The following is a 19,867-nucleotide window of genomic DNA, read 5'->3' as shown; positions in this document are numbered from 1 at the left end:
TAGCTTGAATGCTTATTAGTTTGAGTATTTATTTAAATAAAATACATGTTTTTAGATGGTAAAACGGTTAACAACTTCAGTAAAGTAGATCCCATGTAGCTACCTGTCAGCCAGGTCCTATCTTTAGCAGGAATATGGCGTACCTGCACTACCTCATGTAATTAATTTTTGTGCATGCTACTATTTTACTTTCAATCTTTCTTTTAGTCACCAAATGTCTACCAGAAGAAAGAAGCTTGCAGTCTTCCCTGTCATCCGCTTTCTTATTATTCCAAGCTGCATTCTGCCCCAACCCTGACATTTTTAAGAGCTCTGCCCAGGAGCGTGTTAGAGATTTTAAAACCTGGAGTTTTTACAGCAATTTTGGCTTACCCATATTTGCTACACTTTGCTTTGCACTGACATGGTAGACACCTTTGCTAGAACTGGGCTTTTAAATTGCTGTCTTTTAATCCAAGTTTTACTTATGAGAAATAAATGCAGGAAACATTCTGCGAGCGGGTGACTGAGACCTGGTTTCTGTGCCGTGATCCGCAGCGGAGCCAGCTGGTAGGCGGCAGCAGCAGTGGACGGGTGACTTCAGAACAGATCTGTGACAGGTACCTACTCGTGTTCAGGAAGACAGATGCAGATTTCTGTGGTGACTTTTTGTCAAAACACTTTAAACACTTTATCTTCCACTGTAATGATTTTGGCAAACAGTCACATCATATTTTTACATAGAAGTTTTTGTGTTTTTTCTTTACCTTTACACTTGTAAAATGTTAAAATAAGGCAAAATCCAACGTCTCAAGTGCACAGTATGAACAATATAAATCATTTATTGTACTGATAGGCAGATTCACCATTCCTTCACTTGACATACACAACTGTATTTCACATTGCATAGAGAAGCAAGGAGAACAAGCCGGTGAGAAGTTAAATCGCTGTGCATGGAGTGGGAGTAAAGCGGTGAGAATGAGCTAGCTTAATCTTACTTTAACTTTTTGTGGCTTTTTTCAGCAAGACCCCATCCTGCACCACCTATTCCTTAACTTTCCAAGGCTCAGCCTGGGGAGAGCCCAAGGCCATTAGGCCATTCCTGAAATGGTATTTAGTTGCCTGAGTTCACCTGAGGAATTCAAGGATTCATTTCAGTGGGAGTTCAGTGACTGTAATCTTGAAGGATCTGAGCCTCATTGTTTGAGACACTTTTCAAATAAAATGCATTTGCTTCTGCTTGTTAAATAAGACACAGAGATGCATCTGAGAAGTTGTATATAGTTAATCTGCTAACCTGGAATTGCTTCTGAAACAGTTGTACATGGAGGAAACGTAGGTTTATTGGCTTTAAGACACAGCCCAGTTTCCTTCCTATGCCAGTACATACTGGGAGCAACAGCCTGCATGGAGTTGTCTGGCATAAAACCAGTGTAAAGTAAAAAGGGAGCCAGGCCAAAAAAAAAAAGATGGAAGAAGACAGGGCTGTTTCCATATTATAGTTCCCATTTAGAAAATACCTCTCTAGCATAATAAAAAGCAGATCCCACCATGTAAACTAAATTACTAAATTGGTATAAAATCTGTACTAGATCTTTTGCTTCTTTTAGTGTTAAATTTGAATACTGTTATTATAGATTAGTAATTCAGTGTAAGATCCAAGGAGGCACATTTTTTTTAAATAGTTGTTTTGTCCTTTATATGGTACAGAAAAAAGAATCCAGGAGACAGACAAACTAGACACCAACAATCTTAGGATATTAAATTTAATTATAGATTACACAGAATATGATGTAAAAACAGCAATTTACTAGAATAATTATAACCTGCAAAATGTGAAAATAGTTTAGAAAATGGATTGTCATATTCTCTGACACAGCAATAGTCATGAAAGGTACACTTATAATATCATATGTTAATCTGTGTATTAACTATACTACCTGTCATTTAGCCAGGATTCCAAGACAGATTAAAGGCATTTATTTCTGAAGTGCCTATGTTTAAATTCAGTAAAGTTAAACAGCTAGATTGAAAACACTATATTTTTGTCAACTACTGCGTGGAGTTCTATCCTGGATAAATGTTTTGCCTATATGCTATGAGTTTGTAATGACAAGAGTAATTGAAAAACTTCAGAGAGCACAGACCTGTAAGTGGGTGGTTTGACAACTGAAAATATTTCTTAGTGCCTTGGTAAATTTTGGAAATCAGATATGCCAACATCTCTTTCCTATTTCAAATGTAAATAATATGTCATCTGAATTCATATGTTGCATTAAAAAGCATTTAGTTGTAATTGGGAAAGAGATCTGTAGACCTTTTTGTTATGTAGATCAACAAGGAGAAATGTTGCAAGTGTCAAAGGATATGATGACCACAGCAATGTCAGCAGGTTTAGTTTTTTTCCAGACATGTTTATGAAAGCAAAAAAAACCAAAACCAAAACGAAAACCAACCCCAACATATTTTAGTTTCTTTTTGAATATACAGACTGGCCCAAACATAGACATTCTCTTTATCAATCTTATTGTTACAAAAACTGTACATTACAAACAGTATAGAAACAAACTGAAAGGAATGTGCCACACATCCTGGCTAATTTTCTATATGCAGTTTAAAAATACAGCCTACTCCCTTATAGTGCACAGTTATTGTGTAGATAGAGTACATCACTAGTTAAGTGGACATGATAGAAGAGTTCTAGTTTTCCTCAGCACAGAGAATAAGAGCCAGTTCTGCTCGGTAAAGCTTTCCTCCATCAGACAAGGCCATGATGCTTTTCTTGTATGTCGCGAGGTTGTTAATGTCCAATTCCTATTTAAAGAACAGATAATGCTTTATAATCCTGTTTAGTTACCAGCATGAACAAGTTTGCTTCCAGTGGCAGAAAATGAGGAAAAAAAAGGGTATTCTCAGCCTATTCTCAGGCTGTCCAACACATTGCAAATGTTGTTTATGTATTTGTATGTTATCCATATTATAGCCGTATGTTAGATTGCTGATAGCTGATGCCTCAGAAGCAAGCTTTTGACGGTGTCGCTATGTAATCGCAACACCCCTAGTTCAGGATTTACACTGCTATGACTTCTGCCAAGATTTTTAGTTGTACTTTGACTTCAGGAATTATGACTTAGAAGCTCTATATGTATCTTAATTGGGTGGATTAAAGTGTCCTTAAAATCCAAATTAAATCTAATCTCTAAAGGGAAAAAAAGCCCTCTAGGATTACCTTTTTGTTCTTTTCACAGAGATCCTTCAGTAGTGCATCAAGTTCATTTTCATCTATATAGCCATTGCCATCCTGAAAAATAACATTAAAGATAATTTTAAACATTTATTTTTCATTTCAGAGGTTATGGCTAGTTTCCCACAAATTCAGAAAATAAGTGCCATCAAATTACGCAATTAATAAAAAGGTTTTCTGAAGACTTACTTGATCATACATCTCAAAGGCTTTATTGAATTCTTTTGCACACATTTTGACACCCTAAATGCCGAAAGGAAAAAAACCCATTAATGACACCTGTTATGTGTGATGGTAACAGGTTACCTCAAGAATGTGAATATTCATACCTGAAATTTAATAAGAAAATTTTCCTGCACAGGGAGTAGTCTTTGGAGAGAAAAAACAAAGGTCAAAATATTCAAGTGTTTCCATAACAGCGATTGGTACACGATATTTGTTGTGAAAAGAGACAGAAGACATACCTGGCCAGTTCAGTAAGCTCCAACTTTCCATCATTGTTTGCATCAAACATCCTGAGCTGAAAGAATAAATAATTTTTCATTACTAATCAAAATTAATCAACATAATGAAGAAACCACTTCTTTGGAAAACTTAAATTCAATGAAATTTAACCTTTATTTCATGCTGAAATGATGGCTTCAGGTTTTAATCTGTCACATTTGCTGTGTAATACGTTTATTTGAAGTAGTGAAGAAGTAATTTATAGTAATTAATTCTACTGCAAAAGCCTAATAAGAAACGAGATGAACAATTCTGATCGACCTACTGTAAGGTAGGTCTTTAACCTGCCTACAGTGATGAGTGTCCCATACGAGAAACGTGCATGTAATTATTTATAAATGATAGGAGTGTTGACATGATAACATTTTACTTTTGACTTCATGTCATGATCTGATAATAGCATCATTATTCTGTATTCATAAAGGAAACAACAGTTGGGTAAAGTTCAATAGAATCCAAGGCATTCAATTCCTTAGACAGAAAATAATAGACATTTCATTCAATTGGCTGCTGGGTCTAAATATTTAATTAAAGATCATGTTCTGTTTCTGTGATATAGTTCAAGAAAAGAGTGAACAGATGCTGTAGATGATCACATTTTGTTGATGGTATGAAAATGGGAAATTAAATGTCTCCAAATAATTATAATTAAATTATAGAAATAAATATATTAATGTAATTTGACAAAACATGTGAATACTATTTATAATAATTTTTCATCATCCTATTGTATCAAAGTGTTTTCCTCTGAGCCCTTGAAAGCATGGGCTCCTGCTGCTTGAGTGTCACAAACAGCTTATATTCGTTATTGGAAATAGATGGAGATATTACACCTGCGTGGGACTTCCTCTCACAGTTTTTATGTCTGTATAGTTCCATTTTTCTACTTGAAAGTATTATTTTGCCTTTGCTGTATAAGAGAGTCACAAAAGCAGCAAACTGTACAAAACATTGTTAGACATTGTACTGAAAACACCACCACCCACACTCCATCCCATCACTTTCAATCACAGTAATTTTAGATGTAATTTTTAGATAAGAGGAAAAGCAGCATCCTGCACAGAGATAAGTGTATGTCCTTTTAAAGACAGAATTAATGCCATGAAAAAAGACCTAATTTCATTTGGCTAATACACAATAAATGTCAAAGGAAACCAGAAAAGAGACCAATTCTATAAACATTTATTTCTACATAACAGCCTGATTCCTTTTAATACATTCTTTCCTTGTATAAAAGCATCTGCCTTGCATGCATTTCCCATGCAAGGAGATTTGGTTTTGTGGGAGGTAAGCAGTGGCAGCTATGAAGTCAACATATTTTCTATTTTGATGGGTTGTTAGTGGCTGGCTGTGCCTGCCTGCAGCTGCTCAGGATCATATGTTTTCTATTAGTCTTCTTTTCTAGTTTCTGAGGAGATTATGGGAGAGCTGGCCTTATATTTTTTTTCTTATTGCTCTTAATTCTTTGTCATTGTGTCTCTCTGCAGAGGCCAGAACTTAGAGTGCACTTTAAGATGAAGGTCAAAAACCTCCCTGAATGAAAAGGATATGTGTTATCTTCACCAGTGAATAAACAGTGACGGTTCTAGGTAAATGGTTTATACTGGTACAACAAACCAGCAGACTTCTTCCAGGAGAAACACAAGTTTTGATCAGCCGTTCTCAGGCCAGTTTGAGGGCTAGTGTGTTTACCTAGCATGGTTTTGATTGCTAAACATATTTTAGGATGAAACCAAGCTGGTAAAACAAAAAAATGTAGTGTTATGCATTTTCTGAAGACAAGAATTCTGAGTCTTTTTTTTCTTGAAACGTCCACTCAGAAGCCAATACTGGTCCCTACCATGGAGCACCATAGCTGTGGGATGGAAGGCGTGCCCCAAGGACAGGCTGATTTAAGGCCAGGGAAGGGACAGTTTTGTTCTGGTGTTTATCTAAAACATCAGTTTCTCCTTCTTGAAGGGGGGAAGAAGGAGAGAGTGAGATGTTTATAAATGTGATAAGACTCTACAGCACTGTAAGAAGGCAAAACATAGAAAGTTACCCCAAATTAATTTGATACAAACATAATAATGTGATTATGACAGGTACAATTTTTCTCCTATGCACTGCGAAGACTTCAATTTTCCAACTAATGGCACAGGGAAGCATAACAGGGGAAAATAGTATGGCATGGTCTGGTAATATATAAATACCATGAAGACTCAAAATTCCTGAGCTTTTTTTTTTAAGCAGCACAGAAAACTGCCCATCAAAACTCTATAGCTGCAGAAGTACTTGCAGTGCTAGATGCCATGGTCGTCTCTCTGTTGCAATGACATAGTTAGCCTGATTAGGACCTGGTGGGGCTCCAAGTCGTTTGGAGCCTTCCAGGGGTTAAAGATAAACAGAGTTTGGATTAATCCAATCTTGATGAAATATGCCTTTACATAATCTTACCATTATTTCTGTGTATTCTGTTAGCTTTGAGTCTTCAATCTGCTTATTTGCTTTCTGTAATAAATCTTTCAAGAAGCTCTGTTAAAATAAATAGAAGAGTAATAGGTGAATTTTTATCTACAGTATAAAATGCTTGACTTGCTAACTTCAGATTAAGGGAAATACTATTTTGTCCCACTTTAGTATTTATTGCTGAAGTTCCAAATAAGTATGAAAAGAAGTAGTAATTAACAGCTAAGAATATAACTGTTTCTTTTGATCAATTCAAGTATACTGCACATTTTTATTTGGAAAAAGTGACTCATAAAACTTTCTGCATTTGTTGCATTGTATGCCATTTGTTGTATTGTGAATTTGGAAAAAATAGTTTGACTTTCAAGCATACTGCTTCCTAATCAGCTCTATCAGTAAACTGAACTAATTAACCTTGAGTGTCCTTGAAAACTTGGATGCCTAATCACTTCTTGCAACATAGGAACAATTTTACAGAAAAGATCAATGATTAATCAAGTTTTCTCCTTGCCTATGGCAGTACCCAGTGCTAAAAGTCAATGTTAACCTATGTTGCTCCTTCCTACCTTGTATTTTAAATGTGTGCGGCCAGTTTCATTGGATTTTTTTTGAATGAGAATTTGATATTGTGCAGCCAGTTTCATTGGATTTTTTTGAATGAGAATTTGATATAATATCACATGATTTTAAACACCAGCCATTTTTACTTTAAAAAATAAGATTGTTTCCACCCATTCAGTGGTTTAAATTTCTGTACTAGATCTGTGACATTAAAAAAGAAAGATATCAGTTTAATAAGAGCATTACAAGACCTGAGATGTCTGTATGCCTGTCAATGCTCAATGAAGTACCTAATTACTGTCATCAGTTGTAGTGTCATTATCTTTGTGTAATTTTGGGCCACATTTCAAGATAGTAAATGGGGTAGCTCATAAGAAAATCTATTTGTACATAGAGGACATTCTTGAACTTGAATGCAACCATGTCAATAGTCATATGACTAATACCTGCTATAGTTCTTCCAGTCTGGCCCCCTCCTTGCTGGAAGGCCTTCCTGGTAGCTTGTATACAAAGAACGTGATTGAAATGTTGTAAATGGATGTTACAGAGACATGTTTAATCTTGTATGCTTTGATGGAAAATAGAACTGGAAAGGGTATTGAAAGGCTGTCCAGTCCATCTCCATGTCTCAAGACAGGATCATCCTGAGTTACAGTCTGATTTGAGCTATTGCCAAACCTTTCCCAAATACAGGCAGTGATGGACAGTCTGCTTCCCCCTTAGACAAGGTATTCGACTGCCATGACTATTGTTAGGAAGTTTTCCTGATTTCCAGCTTAAATTTCTCCTACAAACTTGTAAGTGGGTGTACTCTTCACATAGCAAATACTTAAAGTGTTTGGGTTTGTCAAGAAATACTGATCTAAAAATAAAACTGGACATTTATGTCTTATTTTCAATATGTTAAAATGGCCTGTTTCTCTGAGGCAGACAAAACCTCGCAGCATAAGAGAGATGGGACCATTAGGGATCCAGTTAAAATGTCTTTATTCTTCAGCTGGTCCTCAATCAGCCCTGCCTTTTTAAGTCTATTTTAAATTATAGCAGCCAGTAACAGTCCTTAAGGCATTGCCTAACAGCTGAAGAGTTCTCAGGTGCTACATGCATGGCCTCTTCCTGATCCTACCAACTTTAGATACACCAACCTGCTGTGACCAGCCACCAGAAGAATGGGCTCATCTGCCTGAGGGTTACCTTGACGTAGGATCCTCGGCAAACGTCACACAGATACCAAACTCAAAGAGGAAGGGAAAAGGAAAAAAGATGTGAATTGTCTGATGTGGATTCCTCTTCTGAACAGAAGAGCAGTAAGGATTTCAGACAGTTTGTTCTCCTGGTGCTTTAGTTAATAAAGCTTATGTAGTTCTTCTTTAGAATACCACATATGGGCAAAATAGTCCAAATTAGATGGATAAACACTACTAGGTCTTTCTCTTGCTATGAACTGTTTTGACTCCTCTGAATTTAAAGCTACTGTAATGCATGAAGTGCAATTGAACTGTGGAAAATGGCACCTTTTACTCAGAGTCTGCCGTATATGAGCATCTCTTCTATGAGGAAGGGCTGAGAGAGCTGGGGCTGTTTAGCCTGGAGAAGAGAAGGCTCGGGGGGAACTCATCAATGTATATAAATACTTCAAGGGAGGGTGCAAAGACAATGGAGCCAGGCTGGTGCCCAGTGACAGGACAAGAGGCTTCAGTTGTGGCACAAACTGAAACACAGGAGGTTCCCTCTGAACATCAGGAAACACTTTTTCACTGTGAGAGTGACGAAGCACTGGCACAGGTTGCCCAGAGGGGTTGTGGAGTCTTCATCCTTCATCCTTCATTCAGAAGCTGTCTGGACATAGTCCTGGGCAACTGGCTGTAGGTGGCCCTGCTTGAGCAGGGGGGTTGGACCAGATGACCTCCAGAGGTCCCTTTCAACCACTTTGTGATTCTGTGATGCTGTGATTCAGCATCTAAAACTTTCTGTTAGTTTTATGATTCTAGTTTTAAGGTTTGTTAACTCTGCAGGGCTGAGATGGCTAATGGAATAATCTTGATTCTGCTCTTATTTCTGCATAATAAAGCTGATACCAAAATCCCACCAAGTTAACCAAGCAGGGGCAACACAATTCCAGTTGTGTTAGCCTAATAGTATTATTAGTATAACAGTATTACAATGGAAACTGTAGGGTTACATGATACTTGAAAGAGCATGATCTATCCAGCAGCATAGTGATTAATGGTAGTGATGCCCTTAGGAAGAAAAACAACAAAACAGCCCTTCCTAATACACCAAAAAAAGAACAACATAGCTTTCAGAGGCCTATTTGTCTTTCTTAATCTTTCTTACTTCTAAGCTAGAGTACCCGCTACCTTGAGTCACTTGAGACAAACATTGATCTGAATTAAAACACACTTTAAAAAACATCGATTAGATCAGAGTTTCACTTTAAGTAATTCACTGGTGATAAAAACATCAGCTAATCATGTTGCCTTTTGGTCATGTTTGAAATGCAAAAACGTGCATGGGTGGGTATCTGAAGAAACAGATAGCAGCACAGGCTGTAATCTAACGCCCGTTCTCATGTCGTGCATACTCATAGGTATTGGTTTACCTTAAGTTCCTCAGAATCAATGAAGCCACTGTGGTCGCTGTCGTATTTTCTCCATGTCTGCAATCAGAACGTGAATGCCTTAATGACATATTTATGGCAAGCGGGTCTTCGATGATTTTACAAAAGGCAGCTTTTCATACTGTACCTGCATGAAGTCTTCACTTGACTTCAGCTGCTGGCACCTGAAGAACAACAGGAAATTCTCTTCCGTCGGTAATATCTGAGCAAGCTGTAACAGAATTTAAGAAAGATTAAATTTTGATTCTTCATTAGGCCAGCTGAGTCTGTAAAAGAGCATGAAACTTTTTAAAAGAGTATGAAATTCTTCGTGCTCATACCGCCCTATTGTGTCCCCATAGGAAGCTTCATGCTGTTAGCTGAAATGTTTGGAAGAAGCCTCTGAAAGGCTTCTGGCTTGCAGCTTTGCCGTATTGATCAAGTCAAACAAAACTGAGGTCTGAGAGAAGGGAGTGAGACGGCACTTTACCAAAGGGGAAGCTGGGGAAAGAGGGGAAAAAATTCACCCATGCAGAGTTAGGCTCTGTGGTGAAAACCTTGGAATCGGCACAAAGGGAAAGCAGGACCATGAGTTAAGAAAGTGAGGAAAATAGACTACTCACAGGTACTGAGGAAGAGGAGAGAGGAACACTGACGTGAAGAACACATGTGTAAGGTAAACAGAAACATATATGGAAAAGACAGGAGAAAAAAGGAAAGCAGGGAGAGTAAGGGGATGGCAACCGGTGATCATTTGTCAGGCACAGAGATGTGTTCAAGAAGAGCTATAAATACCACAAAGAAATCAAAAGGGCTTTTAGCCCTGCGAAATCAGGGGTGGTTCTTCCAATGCCTCTGCTCTACAAAAGGCTTTTTTAAAATCAGACATTATTGTACTGATTATTGAAAATGTTCATTTGCTATAACTCAATTTTAGCAAGTGACAAATGTAGAAGATGGAGAGTATGCTGTATAATTTAATGTAAAATCATTATTTGTTTTTAATAAAAGCCCAATATTTTTTTCTGTCCTCAAAATGTATGAAATGTGTTTTGATTAAAGAAAACTTTTTACTGGAAGAATAGACCAGCTGTGCTTACTAGGAAGAGAAAATGGAGAGACATTTCTTAGCTGCATTCTTTTATAAAAAACGACATCTGCAGACTTCCTGGAGCTCCATCTTAAAATTTTGATTCAAATTTTTGTTTTTCTGCATTCATTTCACACCCTCAAATTCCTCGTTCTGTCTATTTCAGTGCTATTGCCTAATTGCTCAGGCTTGTTTATTGGGTTCCAGCGGCGCCGTAGGTGACTTCAGCTCTCCCTCCACCCTACAGGCACAACAAGGGTACGGAGACAGATCTCTTGTTTCTCTAAAATTATCTGTGCAAGGAATCAGTTATATTCTTTAAGTGCTGGTACAATTGAAAAGACACATCAGAGCACTCTCCTTACAGAAATGGAGCAGCTGATGACAGACTGTCAGGCCCATCAGAGTGTTCTGAGTGCTTTTGCTACGTGGCTGAACACCAAACCCGAACACCAAACCCAAACACATTAAACAATGTGTTTTTGTCAGCAGCTTTTGAAACCTACTCTGTTATAAATAGGATATACACGTGTGGGTAAGTACATGTTCATATGTACACAATAGCTAAATGTGTGTAACTTAGTACTGATTTATGGAAAAATTTCTTTATTTCTCCTATGACAGAGGAGCTTTGATTTTTAGAATAAATCAACATTCCTACTCAAGAACAAATGCTGAATGAAAGAACTGATTATAATAATAAGCAGAGTTTGGGGGAAGGGACTGATTATGACAATGGGGAAAGGTTTAAATGTGTGGAAATTATAAATAAGATGTCATTCTTGGGACCTCTGTAGCTAACTGGTGAATTTTGCAAGGGCACTGTAAAATAGTACAAGGTGCACAGGTAAATGTAAAATAGTAACTTTCCAAAGAATCATTAACATCTTATTAGCAGTACCAAGCTGTATTTGAGGTACAGAATATACTACCTCTGGAAGAAAATTACCTTATTTTAAGCTATACCTCTCATCCTTTGTAAATCTCAGGGGAAAGCAGAGGCTTTTACATTACAAAGATGCAGTAACTCAGTATCCAGCATTAGCTCAGGCTTCTGCCAAAAAAGAACTCTTTCGTATTTTCATGATAGAAACAATATAGCTAAAGAGAAGTCCAGTTCTCCAGGCTTATGCATCAAACAGCATTAAATTGCTTTTCGTGGAAAACTCTGCATTACTAAGGGATGAGGAGATCGTGTGGAAACTGGCTTGATTTCCCAGTCTCAGTTATACCACTACAGAGAGGAAAGATGGAAACCTGGTGCTATTTCTAATGACGACTTCTTTGTGAGGATAAGCATCGGGCGACTCCGTGAGCATGTTCGAATAAGAGTGCAGACCACCACAAGTTCATGTATGGCAGCAATAGCAGTTTAGTGAGCATTTCTGTGAGCTCTGATACTTTTATGGAGAATGTCAGCTATTTCTGCATTGTGAGTAATAGAGGACAACCACAAAGCCTGAGACTGGCTTGACTCCTCTCTGCTCAGCTGCAGGCTGAGGTATGTCTTTGTAGGTTACCTAGCAGAAAAAATGCTCTCAGTACTTATCTCAGTACTTATCATCAGAACTATTTTCTAGAAATCATTCTCTAAGTAAATTCTGTTGATATTTAATGCTATTTAAAATTCTCTTCACCTAATATAGTGAATTTGCTTTTTTAAAATTCTATAATAGAGAATAGAATTACAAAGAATATTTTAGGCTAATAAGTAGTTATTTTTATGGCAGCAGTAACCTTCAAATAATTTGAATGTGGAATTACCACAGTCCTGAGTTTTGAAACCTTGGGTTTCACATCCACATTTTAGTGAAAGCGTTGGTCTGAATGAGTATAAAAGGTGAAAGACGGGTCCCTTACTCAAGACAAGCAAGTGGACAGGTCAGACTCTACCTTTAGCTGGAGGGCACTGGATAAAAGCTAGTGAACTAACTGCAGTGTGCTTGCAAAGACAGAACCGACACTCAATTTGAGCTGAAAATCCACTCCTTCCTCTGTGAAGCCACTCAGGCCTCCTCTTTATCTCAGTCAACAGACCTTTCCCGAACACCCATTATTCACTAGGACATTTTCTGTCAGATGCTGGGGTATTCGTTATGATGGCTGGGAGTCTGAATGGCTTTACATAATTTCTTTTTAAACAACATTCATACACTCTTTCAGAAAAACTATTTGATATACTATGTAAATGGGAGCAATCTGGCATTACTGGACATTTTTATTTATAAGGAAGGAGAATCAAGTCCAAATACCAACTTTAATATCATACTGCTCTGCACGTACCACACATTTCATCTGCATCCCATCAGCACTTTCCAAATCAAGCTTCATGCTGATGTAAGTGAAACAAAATATAGCTATTGGGTTAGGAAACTGCTATATTACGGGAGAAAGTCCCTTCAGTCACTGAACTGAGTACTGTCACTATTTAATGGCTTCCGTGGATGCTGAGCGTGCTTGGCACTTCACTGGGGGTGGTGAGCACCGCACCATATCAGGCTATATTGGATTTGCTCACCTTTACCGATTAAGTCAATAGCAGAATCAGAAACAGAATTTGAAAGGTAAAACTTTCAGTTATCTTTCCTAAGCAAAGAAACAGTCTTTTTCAGGCACTGTCTACACATTCTTCTTGCATCCAATGCTTGCTATTACACATATTCAAAAATACTAAATTAAATAGGATTCTTCAATATCAAATGAATAAGCATGTTAGTCCAAAGCCAAACAATTCCTTAGTCCAAATAAATACTAGTTCTTTTTAGATGCAGAACTATTTGATCAACGCAAAGTATTGTCAAAATATGCATTTTTAAAAATCAATTATAACTGCAAATGAAACAAACTGTTCATATTTCCAAGGTGGTTAGGTCATAATTACATATGTATTTAAACAAGTATGTGCAATTCAGACACATGACAGAGGAGAAAAGATACCCTGAAATGATCTATTGTATCAGCAGTGATACTTCCTATTGACTTTTACAGATTCGGTTCAGTCCTCTATTTTAAAATTAGCTACTGACCCAAAGTTGGTCGCTGTAGAAATTTTGGCTTGTTTCCAGCTGTTTCTTAATTAGCTCTCTAGGTCAGATTTCTTATTATCAGAAAAAAAATACATAAGAGCATTTAATAATAAAACCGCAGTCTCACTGCACTCAGTGACATACATGAGTCGTAGATTTAGGCTTGAAAAAGTGACTTCTCAAGCTGTAACCCAGTGAACTCTTCTTTTTGACTTGCAGTACTGAACAGCAAAAGCCAGAGAAAACACAATCGTTCCCCCCTTCCTAGCAAGCTGTCTAAATCATGCAATTGTGGAGCTGCTGTATGTGTAGAAGGGGTTGGTTATCTTTGCCCTCTTTAGAAAGTGGTAGTAAGGAACAGGGGAATTTTCTGCCCAAAGTTCTGTTAAAGTTCAAGAAGGGAATTAAGAAGAAATCCTGATCTTTCACAAGCTGGATCACAACTACTATTGAAATGTTGTTTAAATTTAACATGATTAACGTGCTCTCTTACCGTATATATATTTTTTTTAGAATAGACTACACACAGTGATTGCCCAATTGCATTCACTTGTGTGTTATCCTTACTATAGGAGTGGTGACAGAGCATTAGTTTAAAATCATAGGTAGAAATAAATCACATTACCTGTCACAATTTAAATTTCTAAAATAGAGCTCTTATTTGCTTTGCAGGAAAACTAAATTGCTGTTGATGCTTATTTGTCCTGAATAAAGTGTGCAAAGTTAAATGAAGTGTAGTGAAATGTCTGGAGAGGGGTAAGGAATACCTTACTTTTCGTTAATGAAAAAATTGCATTAGTGAAAAAAATACTAAAAATCTTAAGACAGAGGAAGAAAATTTCTGTGTAACTAAAAATCCAAAATATTTACATATTATGCTCGCATTGTTCTGTGCTAAATGTATTTTCTACAAGTAAATGTGTCAGTCTTTTTTTATAAAGTAACCGTCTTACCTCAACGATTCCTATTTTTCCATCAGCAGTCTTCCCATATTGGTCCACAAAAGCTTTCATTTCGGGTGTTAAATCCTATGAATTTACAATGAGAGAATCATTACTTTAAGATATAGAGAAACATATGTAAGCTTATTTGAATATTCTACTAGCTGCCAAATAATATAGTACATTTAATGAAGTGCTCGCACATACTGCAACTAGATTCCTCAAGTTTAAATGAAACTGAGTATTTTTTTGTCATGAATAATGTCATTGTGATAAATTTTACTTCCTAAGGAATTATATTATAGTCAGTGTGAATGATTGGCATCTAAATACTCAGGACTCCTATTTTAGTTTACAGAATGAAACAATTATCAAGACAGATGTGTTGGAAGATGTGTATAACAGCTCCTTTGTTTAAAAGGATGACAGTGAAGCTCATAGGCAATTATTAGTCAATTTTCTCAGTTTTCATTTTTAAATTAGTAACTTGAAGGCAGTGCAAAATCTTTCAAAATAAGGAGCATTTCAGTATAATACATCTGAACACCAAAATAGCCTTTCCACGTCTTTGAGTTGATTTTTCCTGAACAATGGATGCTATTTTAGCTCTAAAAGAACTCATCACGATATCATATTTTTCACTGTTTAGTATTTGGTTATCACAAAAATGGAGTCAAAATGTCACTGCTGAAATGTAGAGAGGCAGATTTAGGAGGGAGAAAACTTTGAGCAGTACCTTAAAATCCAACAGAGTAAAGCCAGCATAATTGTTCTTCATATAAATTCTGGTCCCTGCTATGCACCTGTTCTCTAAAGGCTGTCCTCACTCTAGGCTACAGCAAAGGTGCCAGCCTTGGGGTAAATATCTAAATGTCTGATTTCACACTTCAACTTGACATGCCTTGCTTTGATATGAGCTGCCATCAACCTTCAATACTGATTAAACTTTTAACTTTCTTTGTATTTCTTATAGGTGTGAGCTAGTAAAACCATGCAGCAAGAATCAGGACTACAGTTATATTAAAATAATGGACAATTCTATTATAGATGACGATACAGCAGTCTTTGGAAATTAAAGGCTGAGTTGCTGTAATAGATCTGATTATATAGGACCTAAGTGATTCTCTCACTGGAGACACGGAGTCAGCCGTACAAAGTCCATTGTAGTTTGTCCCAAATTTCAATCACCAAAGCTAACTAAAATGTCAGTTCCTTGTAGCTGATACAATCATGGCCTAGTATCCTATTTCTGTCAAAGTCATCCATGGCAGGTTAGTAATTTGCCATGGCTTTAATTAGAGATGTGGTTATTAATACAATGCACTTCAATGTCACCTTTCATCTAATGGTCCCAAAGTGGGGACAAATTTACTTAGCAGATAGAACAGAGAATTTAGACACTTGGATTTTAATTAGTCCTGGTTAAATATTTTACTAATCTTTCTAGTAGCAGCTCCGCGGTGCCAGACAGTGTCCAGCCGTTGAAGGATGCACAGCTGATTGCAGGTTAAAAAAACCAAGATGCTCATCCTCTAGTACATTATTCAGAAAGGGTTGGGGTTTTTTTTGGTGTTCACTTCACCTGCTCTTGAGCTGCCTGATGAGTTATTTGAGTTATGTTAATCAAATAAATGTTTTCAGTCGAAAAATTAAGGAACTAGCCCTTCACACCTCAGTCTCCCCTTTTAAAACTTAAGAGACACTTATCCAAGCAAGTGGAGCTGTAGAAAAAATTAGCTTTTTTTGATATGATTTGAAAATGTAAGGATAGATGGCATTACAGAAACACGCGACTCTATTCATAAACATCTATTAAATCACATATTTCTCTGGAGAAATATTGTCATTGTCTATATATACAGAGAAAGTGAGAAACGGATGTGGAATAGCTCGGCCGAGATCCACCTATTGACCCTTTATCAGCCTCTGTGTTAGTCACTTATACCCCACAGTGTCTTTTGGCAACTGGCACACCTAAATAGAGAAGCTATTGCATAAATGTGGGGCACAATAAATGGAATCTATGCTTATATACTTACATAGCTTTTATCTTTAAAAAAGAGGCAGTTCTTTCAGCATATCTGAAAGTGTATCAGATCAATTCACCATCTACCGTAATGGATGAAGTGAAAAGACATAGTGTTATCAAAGAAAAGCCCAAGCCCTAAAACCTCCAAGTACACATCCACCCTTTGGGGCTAGCATGAATCAGGCTGCATGCTACTGCTCCGTCTGAGAAAAGCAACTGTGAAAGTACAGGCTTACTGAGTGGATTAATAAAAGGATTAGAATTAGAACATAATTAGAACAGTTCTGTAGTTGGGAAGAATACTGGGAAATGTTAAACCACCCTATGCGATGACAGAATCAATGTGATTCTTTAATGCATATGGCATGACTGATGTAAAATCCAGCTATGAAGAATGCATAATTGAATATTTCAAAAATAGTGAGCAGGAGAGTGACCTGAAATGCAGAAGTTAATGATGACAAAGAAGCTTTGGGGTGTTAAAAGAAGGACAGCCGAGGAAATGACATATAACCTACACCAGTTTCTCAATGTGTCCCTTCTGGCAAAAGAATAGAAATTCAAAGCTACTGAATTAGTATCCCGTGAGACAAGACATGAACTAATGAGATGCTTGTTTGGCAAATGAGCCTTCAAATCCAAGAATCAGCTTAGATTTGAAATCTAAGATGACATATATCCATACTCCAGAAAAAGACTTCGGGGATGAAGGTAACATCTACAAAAGCAGAGCCAATGGATCAAGTACTGAATTTGATATTGCTACTGTAGATTGCTCTTTTCAGCAGAACACTCCAAAGATACGTTTGAATCAGAGAAATGGGGAAGGAAAAATAATTAAACACCTGAGCATATTTAAAATATAGTGTGAAATATGGGCAGAGATTATTTTTATAAAAAAGCATGAAAAAGCATGAATTATGAAATTTGTGGCAGATAAGAATAATCCTGCAAGGCTTTTCTTTGTTACTTTGAGCAGGCTCTGTTTTTAAGAAGAGGTGAACACTTGCTTTGAGAGAGAAAAGAATCTGATCTTAAAATGATAACTATTTTTTTCCTTGAGCTTCTAATTAATTTTTTAACTACTGAATAATATCAGCATTTCTACTAAGAATGCCATTCATACTCAATATACACAGGCTTTAATATCTTCTTTCTAATGGATGTATTTAAGTTTCCTGCACTTCAATATAGAAGAGAGATTTGTTCTGTTGCAATACTTGAAAGGTATTGAAGTGGTGTTTAATATTTTCTGTGAAAAAAAAAAATAGACTTTTTCCCTCTAAAAACCACATTCCTTTCCCAATTTTCTTGTTTGTTTTTTTTTTTTTTTAGTTGATTGGGTATTTAATTTTAGTTTAAACTTACTTACACTCATGAAAATGAGAGCCTACATCGACAGCTATAAGAAGAATTAACTGGTACCAAGACCGCAGTAACATTAGAGGCGTTGCTGGCAGACAGATTTTCAGATGCACGAAGTTTGTGCTCACACGATTAATAAGAAGATACTGTTTTCCACAAAATGAATTAGGACGCTTATTGATTTTTTTTTTATTTACTTCTAAATTATACAGCAACTTTTAAGGAAAGTTAATTATTGAAAAGCTATTGCTCAATTTGGAGGTATTCTTATATGAAGTAGTAATCTATATCACCCCATGCACACATGCCATCTAGTTAAATTATAATTTTATTTTCTGTTACTTCAGAAGTCTTTCAGCATTGATTGATTTAAATAGACATAATTAGCTTATATATTTGAGTTTGATGCTAACTGGCCTGTTTTAGAAACTAATTATTTTAAAGGCAGTTTATTTGTTAAAAAAGTTCACTTCTATTTTAATTCAAATCCTGATATGGAATCTTTCATTTCTTTGTTTTTTCCTTTCTTTCTTTCTTCCACCCTCTGTTTTCGCCCACGTGGGCATAGTTTGGAGGAAATTTATAATTAGTGCTTTAATAACTCATGCACAGAATTGTTTTGACAATATTGTCAAAAACTTCACTGTCTCTCTGAACAATTTAAACTACCAAGATTTGGTACTCATACTCCTGGTGTACAACAGTGGTGAAGGGCAAAAAGTGGTTAGCAGTCATCTGCAGATCTATTTACTGACCACCAAGGGGCAGAAATGCATTTCAGCCCATACTGCCCATTAGGTATGAAATTAAAACAGAGTCCAACTACCTTGAAGTGTTGTTTTTTCTTTTTCTTTTTCTTTTTTATTTTCTTTTTAGTATCAGTACCTATCTGGATCAGGTAAAATTAATTGCAGTGGGACAAGGTCCCATCCATTACAAAAGGATGGCGTCCATGCATTTCTTGACTGTTCTTTTTAAGCACTGTAAGAAGTATCAGCTCGTAGCCTGGCAAGATGTGAGCAGGACCTGCTCTCCAAGGAGATGGACCCTGGCCTCACCTTTCCAAAGCAGACGATTTATTTCATTTGCAACCTGCTGATTTCTAACCGAGCTACTTCCCTTTGCCTGGTGAGGCAAGTGCGCGAACCGTGGGACGGCAACAGAGAACAGAAGGAACCGGGGCTCCGGAGTTTGCTCAAGAAAACTCTTCTTTCCCGGAGAAGGCGGAAAAGTGGGGTGAAGAGTTAACCTACCAAGCCTGCTTTCTTCCGCGCCTGCTGCAGCTCCTGGATGAAGTTTTGTAGCTCCTTCCCATCCATGTACCCATTGCCTACAACAGAAAGAGTTACGGTTGCGGTCACCGCTCCCTCCAAACTCTCTCCGCTCTTCAGCGCTGGCAGGGGCGTCTCCGACCCGTGTGCTCCCTCCCGGCGGAGCGGCTCCCTGCACGCCCCGCCCGGCACCGACCCCAGCCCCTGACGGCTCCGGGGCTGCGCCCCGAGGCTGCGGGGCGGCGGGCGCGGAGCGGGGCCGGGGCCGGGGCCGCTTTCGGGCGGAGAGCGGTGGGGTTCCCCCCCAGCCTCCCGCGGGCCTGCCCCCCTCCGCCCCCCGCGCCCCCGCCGCCCCGGGGGGAAAGGAGTCACCGTCGGAGTCGTAGTGGTGCCAGATCTCGAAGAACTGGGAGGCCGAGATCTCCACGCCCTGCAGGTGGGTCTCCGCCGTCATGGTGGGGCGCGGGGGCGCGGAGGGACGCGGAGAGGGGCGCGGGGGGCGCGGCGGGGCGCTGTCCGCGGTGCTGACTCTGCCCGCGGCCGGCGCGGCGACGGCGGCGGCGGCGGCGGCGACTGCGGCGACGGCTCCGACGGCTCCTCCCGCCGCCGCCCCGCCGAGGGCTATTTATGGGGCCGTCCCGGCCGGGCCACTCCCCCCGGCGCTGCCCTCCCTCTCCGCGGGCCCCGGAGCGGCCTCCCCGCCCTGCGCGGGGGGGCCGGGGTCTCCCGCCGGCGGCAGCGAGGCTGGGGCCAGCCCGGCGGCACCCTCCCCCGTCCCCCGGGCAGAGCCCTCCGGGAACAGTCGCTCCT

General features: G+C 38.5%; 1 protein-coding gene across 1 annotated transcript; it reads right to left on the bottom strand.

The window, feature by feature from the left end:
• Window positions 1-1,731: 1,731 nt before the first annotated feature.
• On the bottom strand, window positions 1,732-19,644 carry CALB1 (calbindin 1). The gene is made up of 11 exons (XM_087750169.1): window positions 19,430-19,644; window positions 19,040-19,116; window positions 14,405-14,479; window positions 9,484-9,567; window positions 9,339-9,395; window positions 6,164-6,241; window positions 3,688-3,743; window positions 3,553-3,592; window positions 3,413-3,466; window positions 3,209-3,280; window positions 1,732-2,793 (listed from the first exon to the last, which is right to left on the bottom strand). The coding sequence occupies exons 1-11, from the start codon at window positions 19,509-19,511 to the stop codon at window positions 2,680-2,682; spliced, it is 789 nt and encodes a 262-aa protein (XP_087606295.1). The 5' UTR covers window positions 19,512-19,644; the 3' UTR covers window positions 1,732-2,679.
• Window positions 19,645-19,867: the final 223 nt, after the last annotated feature.

The sequence above is a fragment of the Nipponia nippon genome, unplaced genomic scaffold (assembly GCF_047370975.1).
Source record: "Nipponia nippon isolate SJK-2023a ecotype South Korea unplaced genomic scaffold, ASM4737097v1 scaffold_1, whole genome shotgun sequence".
Taxonomy (NCBI): domain Eukaryota; kingdom Metazoa; phylum Chordata; class Aves; order Pelecaniformes; family Threskiornithidae; genus Nipponia; species Nipponia nippon.
The sequence above is the reverse complement of the archived record's forward strand: the minus strand, read 5'-3'. Positions and strand labels throughout refer to the sequence as shown.